At 41.5% G+C, this 12112-nt stretch overlaps 1 protein-coding gene across 5 annotated transcripts in view; it reads right to left on the bottom strand.

The window, feature by feature from the left end:
• The window catches only part of GHR (growth hormone receptor), a 269897-nt gene that overhangs the window by 134377 nt on the left and 123408 nt on the right, over positions 1–12112 (bottom strand). For all 5 annotated transcript variants that reach the window (XM_019464275.2, XM_019464276.2, XM_053906961.1 and 2 more), the window contains one exon: positions 9384–9464. In XM_019464275.2, coding sequence (XP_019319820.2) covers positions 9384–9453 — 70 coding nt within the window. In that variant the 5' untranslated portion in view covers positions 9454–9464. The remainder of the gene's footprint in view (positions 1–9383; positions 9465–12112) is intronic.

The following is a 12112-nucleotide window of genomic DNA, read 5'->3' as shown; positions in this document are numbered from 1 at the left end:
ATTCAGCCCCCAGTCTGGTTAAAACAAGATAACAGATCCCTAGTGACAATTGTGGGATATGACTAGAGAAGTCCGAGGTCAGGATTTACATTCTGGTTCATTCATTCACTCAAGAAATAAATGAAGATCTACTGTGTGTAGGGGAGGGGGATATAGGGAAGAGCAAAACATCCTTCATCGATTTTAAGGTTTGGTGAGTTTTAAATCCATATAGAGGGAGGGGATATAGGGAAGAGCAAAACATCCTTCATCGATTTTAAGGTTTGGTGAGTTTTAAATCCATGACACTTTATTACACAGGTACATGGGGGTCATTTTGTTAATCATTTACTTGAAAACAATTAGGTTGCCTAGTTCAAGCCCAATCCAGACTTTGTCACATAATTTAAAACACAGATGTCATTACAACCTCATTGAGAATTGGGACACACAACAAATGTTACTTCTCCTATACCCTGATCCTACCTCCCCTTCCCATCCCCTTGTCCAGCCTTTCGGTGAGAGATTCTATTAACAACATCCTAAAACATTTCCTTCATGCTTGGGACATGATCCACCATGATTTGGTACGTGCAAACCTGCCAAAAAAATGTAATGAAGACACTGTAATGAGTTAAGGTTAAGGCTTAAGGCCAGTAAGTTGTTGTATAAACAGAAGCAGAGATTCCTGATAGATGTATCTGGTGAAATACTGTGGACTCATTTGAACAGATTTGAGAAATATGAGCCAGAGAAAACTCTGATTTGCAGCTGAGGCTGAAGAAGGGCTCCAGGCCCCTGGCCCTTGTGGTCTGTACAGTTACCACCAGCCAGGCCACCACAGAATCCTAGCTTTGTATGGTCAGATGCATCAGATTTCAAAGTATGTTTATGTTACACATCATTACCGCCTTTACGCTGCTAACTACAGATCATGAGGAAGCTTCTCTTTGGGTTTGAGAATGACACTGTTGACAGCATTACTTCAACACCCATACAAGTGTTGGAAAAGCCAAAACAGGAAGGTGATGCCTGCTGCTTGTGAAAGATGAGGGTCGTGGCTGCTGGGGACTGCCTGATGACAAGTTAGAAGCACAGGCTATGGATAAGCTGGCAGTTAAAAGGAGCAGGGGCTAGGCCTTCAAAAATGTCTTTGTTGCTGGCTCTGAAATGCTTAAAATTCTATATCATATAGAGATTAAAATTAAGGTTTAAACTGAATTAACCCTGGGGAAATAACTCACTGACTTAAATTCACACTGAGGAGAAAACCATCAACCACAGGTTCTTCCCAAGAGGGTTTTCTCGGGAAAAGGTGCTGGGTGGTTGAGGAATGCTGGGTCCCCTGTCGTGGAGGACGATCTCAGGCAGAGGCTGGCTGGGCTGGTCCAAGCTGGTGTGGACTTCTGCACAGCCAAACGTGGGTTAGCCTCCAACCAGAGGCAGGAAGCCCAGTGTGTCCATGAATGGAGGCTCTGGTCACATATCAAATCTATTATATCAGCCTCGTTCCTGTCTACCCCATAACCGGAGCCCCAGTTTAGACTACCGAACCAAAGTGGTGGGGATACAGTTTGCATACCAGGATTGGCTCATCCCGAAAGAGCTGGAGTCTGAGGTGGAAGACTAGAAGCACAGTCTGTCACTGGCATGCGTGAATTGAATGTTCCAGGTTCAGACTATTCCTGGGCGGTCCCAGCCCTTTCATTTACTAATTAGCTGAGGCACAAACCTAATCACCCACACTGCCAGTTGCTTTGTAGGGGTGAGTCACTTAGCTATGCGTAAGCCTGACCGACCTCCCAGATTGTGCCCGGTGCAGGGCTTTGCTGCTGTCAACTTATCCCGCATACATTTCATTGTGCTCCATGAGGTAGGTACATACTCTGGTGATCATATAATATCTGGGGGTATGTCCAGGTCTCAGGATATAGTCATGAATGTCCAGAGACTACATGGGGAGACAGCCAGGCCTTTGTTCCATGGCAAACCCTCAGTGCACAGTAGCCTGAGCCATACCACAGCCACATGGCAGAGGCGGGAAGCTAGCTGTGCAGTCCAAGCTGGGCACGGGCAAGAGTTCTGGAAAACGGTACAAAAGGAAGGAAGCTTAGATGCCCTGCTATATCAGTGTGAGTATGTCTCCTCCCTTACAGAGCAGCTCCATGCAAGTACCACTTCACTGCTAACAGTCCAAGCTGTGTTCTGGGACTTCCCCGTATTAACAGTGAGTCATTGCTGATGCTGATAACCTTAACTAAAAATATGAGAACTTAGAGATGGATGGAGGAAGAAAGGTCTGACAGTTCCTGAAGTCAAAAATGCACACATAATTGGGCTCCAAGTACCGACGATTCTGTCTCCTCAACATCTCTGTGATCCATCTATTTTTTTTTATCACAACCGTCACATTTATATCTTCTCTCTCCTGACCTATTACAATCATCTTCCTCTACATTCATCTCTCTCAAATTCACTTCCACCCTATTACCAGTAGTATTTCCAAAGTGAAAACCTAGCAGTGTTATTACCCTGTTTAAAACTCTTTTAGCAACATAAGGGGATCACAATTAAATAATGTTTACTTGTCTGTCTTCTCTTCTATAAACCATGGGCAATCTAAAGGCAGGAACATAAATTTAAAATTCATCCTTGGATCCATAAACTGGCCAGGAGGAGGTCAAACTTTCATTCCTCACAGATGACATGATACTCTATATGGAAAACCCAAAAGATTCCACTAAAAAATTGCTAGAATTGATTCATGAATTCAGCAAAGTTGCAGGATATAAAATCAATGCACAGAAATCGGTTGCATTCCTATACACCAACAATGAAGTGACAGAGAGAGAAATCAAGGAATCGATCCCATTTACAGTTGCACAAAAAACCCATAAAATACCTAGGAATAAATCTAACCAAAGAGGTGAAAAATCTATACACTGAAAACCATAGAAAACTTATGAAAGAAATGGAAGAAGACACAAAAAAATGGAAAAAGATTCCATGCTCCTGGATAGGAAGAACAAATGTTGTTAAAATGTCGATACTACCCAAAGCAATCTACATATTCAAAGCAATCCCTATCAAAGTAACACCAGCATTCTTCACAGAGCTAGAACAAATAATCCTAAAATTTGTATGGAAGCAGAAGAGACCCCAAATAGCCAAAGCAATCTTGAAAAAGATGTATGTATGTACACAAATGTATGGCCAACTAATCTTTGACAAAGCAGGAATGAATATCCAATGGAATAAAGACAGTCTCTTCAGCAAGTGGTGCTGGGAAAACTGGACAGTGACATGCAGAAGAATGAACCTGGACCACTTTCTTTCACCACACACAAAAATAAACTCAAAATGGATGAAAGACCTCAATGTAAGACAGGAAGCCATCAAAATCCTTGAGGAGAAAGCAGGCAAAAACCTCTTTGATCTTGCCCACAGCAACTTCTTACTCAACACGTCTCCAGAGGCAAGGGAAACAAAAGCAAAAATGAACGACTGGGACCTCATCAAAATAAAAAGCTTCTGCACAGCGAAGGAAACAATCAGCAAAACTAAAAGGCAACCGACAGAATGGGAGAAGATACTTGCAAACAACATGTCAGATAAAGGGTTAGTATCCAAAATCGATAAAGAATTTATCAAACTCAACACCCAAAAAACAACTAATCCAGTGAAGAAATGGGCTAAAGACATGAATAGACACTTCTCCAAGGAAGACATCCAGATGGCCAACAGACACATGACAAATGCTCAACATCACTCATCATCAGGGAAATACAAATCAATACCACAATGAGACACCACCTTACACCTGCCAGAATGGCTAACATTAACAACTCGGGCAACAACAGATGTTGGCGAGGATGAGGAGAAAGAGGAGCTCTTTTGCATTGTTGGTGGCAATGCAAGCTGGTACAGCCACTCTGGAAAACAGTATGGAGTTTCCTCAAAAAACTAAAAATAGAACTACCCTACAACCCAGCAATTACACTACTAGGCATTTATCCAAGGGGTACAGGTGTGGTGTTTTGAAGGGACACATGCACCCCCCATGTTTATAGCAGCACTATCAACGACAGCCAAAGTATGGAAAGAGCCCAAATGTCCATCGATGGATGAATGGATAAAGAAGATGTGGTATATATATATATATATATATATATATATATATATATATATATATATATGTGTGTGTGTGTGTGTGTGTGTGTGTGTATACACACACACACACACACACACACACAATGGAGGATTACTTGGCAATCAGAAAGACTGAAATCTTGCCATTTGCAACTACGTGGATGGAACTGGAGGGTATTATGCTAAGTGAAATTAGTCAGTCAGAGAAAGACAAAAATCATATGACTTCACTCATATGAGGACTTTAAGAGACAAAACAGAAGAACATAAGGGAAGGGAAACAAAAATAATATAAAAACAGGGAGGGGGACAAAACACAAGAGACTCATAAATATGGAGAACAAACTGAGGATAACGGGAGGGTTTGTGGGAGGGGGGATGGGCTAAATGGGTAGGGGGCATTAAGGAATCTACTCCTGAAATCATTGTTTCACTATATGCTAATTTGGATGTAAATTTAAAAAAATAAAAAATAACATTAAAAAATTCATCCTCAGAGCCATTAAAGTGCTTGATTAAAACTTGATGAAAGACTGTTTTGTGTCATCATCTGCAGAGGTCTGTGCTCACATCTTCCACTGGCACCATTTAAATTGTTGAGGCCAGGAGCTCCTCAGCCTGGTCTGCTACATCCTGCTGAGCTCCAGTGTGGAAGCGGTTTGTGATATCAAGAGGACCAGGTGACACAGGGTTGCTGATATACATGGATGCAGGCTATGGCATGACAGCAGAATGAAAGATTTCTTCTTGCCTCCTGGTGACAGTAAAGACAGCAGCAATCTAGAGCTCTGTGGAGGTTATCTTCGCTTTCAGTATGCATGGAAAGCCTAGAACTTCTTGAAATCATTTGATAGGCACACCATTTACTGGTTACCAACTATAACCATGACTCTAATCCTTGCTTGATATATATCCCACAGGTCTTGGCAACTTCTCAGGGCCCTGTGGGGCCTCACTGTCAGGGTGCAGGGAGGGCTTATTAAAAAAAAATACAATGTTCCTTCCACTGGGTCATTATTTCCTTTTTGTTAGCAATGAGAAGAGAGGTGTCTTTTTTTTTCCCACATAAGTGCTGTGTCAGTTTGTATAAGTTTATAAAAAATGTTCAAATATATGCAGAAAATATTATTTTGAGGATCCTGATTCCTTTAGGATGTAGCATCTCACCCCTAGTGCACATTTCTTACCTTGACTGATACAGAATGATGTAGCACCTTTTAATCTGCCGATAAAATACTAATTATGTGCTTTGCCTGCAATCCATGCCACATCCACACACATATATATAATGTACATTATACATAAATATTATAGATGCAATTTACACATATTATACACACACACACACACACACACACACACACACACACACACACACACACATAACGTCCCATCATTAGGGCTTATGCATGGCCTACAGCTTTGAGAAGAACTATGACTTGCAGGATATGCTTTACACTCTGTCTCTTCTCTTTCTCTCCAAATACCATCTTCATTCCTCAAGACCCAGCAAGACCCGTCCTTTCCACAAAGCTTTTGCTATTGCTAAGCCTTCTATAATTTAACTCCAATCTATTGACCTAAGTTTACTTCCGAAGTGAATAATTACAAATGGAGTGCTCATGTATAGCACACTCTGGACAAATGAATCATATGCCTTCTGCAAAGTAAGTGCTCAAAAAATAGCTGTTGAATACTAAATGTGTAAAATAGAACCACTCATTGCCTGGTACCGTGTCTGTACATAGGATAAACTCAGTAGCTGAATGAGTTGTTCTTCATGTACACCTTCTACCTACACCTGTGCGCTTCCGTTTATGTTGTTCCTCTATCACATCGGCTATTCCGAGAGTCTCCTCCTGCTCTTCTCAGCCTTTTAAAGTCTTAAACAAGTATTGTAGTTCTGCTGAATAACACCGACCTCCTTCATGAAGTTCTAATTCACTACAGCAGGAGGTGACCCTCCACGCTTCACTCCTCCTAAGGAGTGTAGTTCGGGGCCACTATTTCAATTGTTAATAGACATGGTCTTACACGGCAATTCTTTGTGCAGGTTCCTGATCTCTTAACTCATGGTAACTTCCTTGAGAGAAGAATCACTATATTCCTCATAGCCCTAAGTTGAATCTTTGAAAAAAGAAAGCTCTAAAAAAATATCTATACATTAAACTTGAAGTAACTATTCCAGTCCATCTTCATTTACTCTTTTTCAGAACATCTTGACCATATGTATTCATTGCACAATTTAGACCTTAAAGCTATACAGTTTCTCATTAATTTCTAGAAGTTCCTTATGTCCCAACTAGATTGAAATTCTTGAGGGCAGGGGCTAATATGCTCCCATGTTTGGTTGCTGAGGTCAAAAAGGATGCTCAGTTGTGGACTGACTGAAGTAGCAGAGATGTGACCTGATTTATAGCAGGCACTCCTTTGAGAAATATTTCAAAATCTTTATACACATTTCTCATTAAAAATCATCATCCCAGGGGGCACCTGGGTGGCTCAGTCGGTTAAGCCTCCGACTTCAGCTCAGGTCACGATCTCACGGTCCGTGAGTTCAAGCCCCGCGTCGGGCTCTGGGCTGATGGCTCGGAGCCTGGAGCCTGCTTCCGATTCTGTGTCTCCCTCTCTCTCTGCCCCTCCCCCGTTCATGCTCTGTCTCTCTCTGTCTCAAAAATAAATAAACGTTTAAAAAAAAAATTTAAAAAAAATCATCATCCCAGGAGCATCAGTTCTGATGCAGCCAGTTGACAGTTTAACCTGTGAAGCCCCTCTGAAAATAAGGCACTGCTGGTCATTCCTGATTTTGGAGTAAGAAATTGTCCCCGAGACTATGTAACTGGTCATGAGAAGCAGATGTAGAGACTAATATAAGGATGAAAGACAATGAGAGGTGCACCTATTACAACATCGGAGCTAACACAATGGTGCACTGTTCCATGTTTAGCTCTCATTAAATTTCTCCCAGGGCAATTAGACATAATGAAAAATCCTCTCAGGTCCAGTATATTTCTAACCACTCATCTGCCCAAGCAAGAAAAACCCTGCTCCAGGCTTCAAGTGCCAACCTTCCCTAGGCATAGAGATGTGGCATCTTTTACCAGCTCCTAGGTAACTTTTCTTCAAGTAACACTTGCCACATGGCTTCCTCAGCCGTGTCACATCTTTCCCTGACCAAACTGATTTCAAATGAATGGTTTCACGGTGAAACTACAGTGGTAGCAGGTTTTTGTTTGTTTTTTTTTTTTTAATTCTTACCTGTATGTTTAGTCTGCCTTATATAATGGGAGACAACGTAAGAACAATTTGGCTGCAATCTGGACCTGGCAGAAGAAGGACTACATGGCCCCCGAATGTCATCTGAGATTCAATCCACGTTGTCACGTGACCACTCTGGCAGAACTCATCAGATAGATGGGCAGAACTGGTAAACACACTCATGTGCATGCACGCTCATGTTCAAACATGTTCATCTACACCTTCTTATGTAGACATCATACTCATCCATAACAATCCCCAGGCCATTTTAAGGTAGAACCCTGGAGTAGCCACATATTCCAAAAGAATTTTGGTTAGCCCACTAAATTAAAAAATTAAAAAAAAAAACACAGAAGAAAAAAGAAATTTTTTCCTTTGCTAAATCACTTATTCTGTGTAAGTACTGGTAGGCTACATGATTTGTTTACAATAAGCCAATGCATCTTCTTATCTCTGTTACCCCCAAACAGCAAACAAAAAACTATCAAAAAGCAAACATAAAACCAGTTAATGGCGGTGTTTTCTCCACTCTCCTTATGAAGTTAAAGGTTTATGTCAAAGCTAAAATGTCAAAGCAGCTGAAATAGATGCTCTTCGCAGCCTCTCTAGGTCTAAAATGTAACTTGAGCTCTACTCTTTCAGCTGGGGCTATGTTTTTAATTTTCTTTAAAGATTTCCTTTGCCATACTTTTCATTTCACAGGTTTTTTTTTAAATTCCTCAAGCCTTGCCCAGTGGAGTGAAAGCTACCTTAATGAAGAAAGTAGAGATTAAACTACCATGACTTTGGAACAGCAGAGGCTCTCAGCTGTAATTCTTTGGCTCAGAACCAGGGTCTAAAACCAGCCATGGGAAAAGCTGCTGACATGGAGCCTGCAATTCTCTCCATGTTTGACTTGCATAATGTTGACATTATAACACCAGAGAGACCCAAAAATATTTCAAACAATTATGACTTCTTTTCTATAAATATTTTAAAATTGCTTTACAAGATAAAATAACATATTTTACCCTTCTTGTTTTTTTTTACTTTGGTGGCCCTCAGCAGCTCACTACTACAGATTTATTTTTGGCTCAAAGGTCAGGGAGGACATCTTAAGGCACTACCTCTGTTGTTAAACTGTGTTTTCCAACATGAGTTGCCCAGTGAGTAGGGGAGTCAGCTACTCTTAAAGCAACAACTGAATGCAGTGTCAGAGCATAGGAGAAATAGACTTTATTTCTTATGTTGGACACTCAAGCAAGGAAAAAAAAAATCACGCACTCAAGACAATCTTTTAAAAAGTCTCGTCCCCCTTTATAAGCAGAGTTTACTTTCTGGACAGAAACATCCTTCTTCTCATTCCCTTTCATTACTCATTCTCGCTCCAGTTATTTCTGCTATGAGACATACGTTTGAATGTACTGGGACTTCACTAGGAAGAGTGTATAAAAAAGGAAGGAGACTTATAGAGATGGCCAAGGAAATCATGAGTTCTGAGTACATTATTCAACTCTTTTCATTTGTGTCTTCCTTCACACTTTGCCAAATGGTAACCATCCAGAGTGTGAGAGGTGAAATTTATTTGAAACCTGCAATTTCTGTTCTCAGAGAATATGATTCAGAGACCTTAATTCTGAGCTCTGGAAATAGGCGATGATATCCTTAGTCACGGATGAACAGAGTGATCAGTAGGTTAATAACCAACCTTCCAGTGCAATTTCAATATCTCTCCCAGGACCAAGAGACCTGGCTTGCTTTCAATATAAATGTCCTCAGCATGATTTGCAGCATTTATTTTTGATTTGAAAAGATCAGATGCCAAAACTGTATTCCTCCTAAAACATCCACAGAAAAGTCCACCCAGTTTATGATTTTAAAGCTAAGACCAGTTTCCCATTTGCTGCTACTTAAAACTTACCTCTTCTAATTAAAGCATCCAAAGAACTTATATTTAACAAATAAAGTTCAGTGTTATTTCAAAACACTGGGGGTGGGAATGGGAAAGTAGAACTCACCTTCACTCCCAGAAAAAGCACTGCTTGATCCTGCCACTGCCAAGGTCAACAGCAGCTGCCAGAGATCCATACCTGTAGGACCTGCAATCATACAAAAAGGAGTAATCATACAAAAAACAGTAAGATAAAAGCAGACCATTATCATTACACACTGTTTATAAGCTGGCTAAACCATGAATGAGCTGACATGCATGTCAGTTCCAGAAGGAATCCCAGTAAATCTTTCATTGCCCCAGAGTCTCATATTATTATACTTTTCATAAGGGCAAACAGTAGGTTTGTAATAAATTCTATTTCCCACGTGTGCTTGCCTCAGGAAATAACATGGACACTAGAGAGTTTCCCATCTTGGCCAACAACCCTAGAAACACTTTACAACAAAGGACCCCCTCCCCCCTCTCCCCCCCCCCCCCCCCCCGCCCCCACTTCAATAATAGGGCCAGTGTGGTTTCATGTTAATTTGATCTGGAAATAGAAAAACCTGTCAGCAGTATCACCAAGCATAGGGCCTTGAGCTGGACAGGCCATAAAAGGAAAAACACAACAAACTGCTTGTAATAGTAAAACTCCTCCTGTGTTTCTCACTGAATAAAGGAGCTCAACTAATACTTAGAAACCCATGCTGAGGAGCCATCATGAGGAGGTGTAGCTAGAAGGGAGCAGAAAGGAGAAGGTGAGAAGCACAAGAAAACAAAACACCTGTGCTTCCTAGGTGGCCTGCCTAGGATACCCTGCCTGTCGTGGGTTGTTTTCTCTGAAAGGCCCAGGAATGTGAACACCCCCGACTCAATGGAAGGTCAGTTGGAGGCCTTGCTAGCTATCTGGGTGTGGCCACGCCTTAATCCCTTCAGTTTGATGAATAGGGGAGCAGATCATGCCTCAGCCAGCCCACACTTTTACCTGGGGGAAATAAGCTTCTTTGGAATAAATAAGCCAGGTGTCCACTTCTAGGACCTCTGAAGAGACAAGTTTGGGCTGGTTTAAAATGAACTCAGCACACTGTCCTTTGGAGAGCTGTTGCTACATCTGACAACTAATGCCAACTACTTTAAAGCTTAGTGGCAATATTTTCATAAAATTACATTACTTACACATCACTCAGGCATACCTGATCATCACACTGGGAGCTCCACCGGGGCCTCTATTGGCCTCATTTTCTCTATGGTACATTCTTGACAATAATGAAATAGCCTTTCTCATTACCCCTAATCAGGCTGAAATGATGAACAAGAACATTTGTTCTCATGGGTAATGGAATGGTGTGGTTCTCAGTAATGGCTGTGTAATTCTGAATACGTATAAAGTGTGATATTTCAAACTTTCATTTCTAGATAGTGGATGGCCCATCATTTTTTTGTTGTTGTTCCATATGATTTCACGTTCTTAAGAAGTTCTAAGAAAACACATCTCTACATAAACTGAATATCTTCCTGGGTCTGAATACCCATGTATATACCTATTGTATAAAGAATGCCCGCAAACATTGCCTCGCGGAGTCACTGACAGAACTGAGTGGCACTGCATGTGCACACACTGCCAATTACAGGATTGCACACGAATGTGAGTTGCAGTTATTGTAGCATCCATGTTTTAGGTTCCTAACCTGGAAGGCTCTGGGCTAATGGCCTTTGCATCGTCCTCATCTGCTTTGCAAATGTGAACCACTGAGCGGCTCTCTTTACTGCTAGGTGAATAGGCTATGTGATCCTAGCTGGAAGCCGCCAGCAGAAATGTGTAAAAAGGGCAAAAATAAATATGTGAAAGGCTGAAAATGCCATCCTTTTGTTAACTGGATATTTCCTTTTAAAATTTATTTTTAAGGTTTTTTTGTTTTGGTGTGTGTGTGTGTGTGTGTGTGTGTGTGTGTGTGTGTGTGTGTGTTCATAAGGAGGAAAAGCATCGAGGAACTGGGCTCTGAACAGTGTTAGTTTTCCTAGCAATCTCCCAATGCACTTAGTGTCAGGTAGAGACACCTCCTCTGGCACTCGCTCTCTCGATATCAGGTTGTAACAGGGAGTTCCAGTTCTAGGCAGGGTTTTTTGCTTCCCAACTGAATCAAGATATGAATAGGTCTGCCTTTCTAAGAAGGCTGCTTTCTCTGGTTTGGAAGTCACATCTTCAAATATTTCAAAGACACTTGGCAGATGCCAGAAACAAGCGAGTTTTGCTTCAGATGAATTGTAGTTGACTCCCTCTCGTCCCCAAACTTTTGAAAGCTGCTGCCTGCAAATGAACTTCACCTCTTCCAAATTTTCACAACATATCTCCATAGAACACATTCTGTCTCATAAAGAAACAAACAAATCAGAGTCCTTAGGGCAAAATTAGCCATACATCTGTTTGCACACCCCTACAGAAAAGGAGGTATTTAAAACTGCTATTTTACCCCTAGGAGACAAGAACAGGTCACTGCACTGAGAGCACTGCATAGGGCCCCAAGTCTCGCTCCAACTAGGGAGCAGAGAAGAGGATGGAGAAGTGTGGCTGGATTCAGGAAGAGCTAACTGCTTCATCCAAAGACTAAAACTCTCCTTCCACTGTTGCTGGCTCAGTGGGGCTGACTCTGAAAGTAGTTCCTTACTGAGCGGTCCCCAGAGCCAGCATGTGGCTGGGCTCATGGACATTCTGTTCGATTTGACTAGAGGCTGCTCCCTTCAGTTTTGCAGAACTCCATGTGGCAGCTTCTAGGTGAGAGGAGCCTTCTTTATTAGGTTTTAGCTGAGAGAAAA

The sequence above is a fragment of the Panthera pardus genome, unplaced genomic scaffold (genome assembly GCF_024362965.1).
Source record: "Panthera pardus isolate Hobbes unplaced genomic scaffold, ASM2436296v1 HiC_scaffold_2, whole genome shotgun sequence".
Taxonomy (NCBI): domain Eukaryota; kingdom Metazoa; phylum Chordata; class Mammalia; order Carnivora; family Felidae; genus Panthera; species Panthera pardus.
Note: the sequence above shows the minus strand (reverse complement) of the source record. Positions and strands in the feature narration are given on the sequence as shown.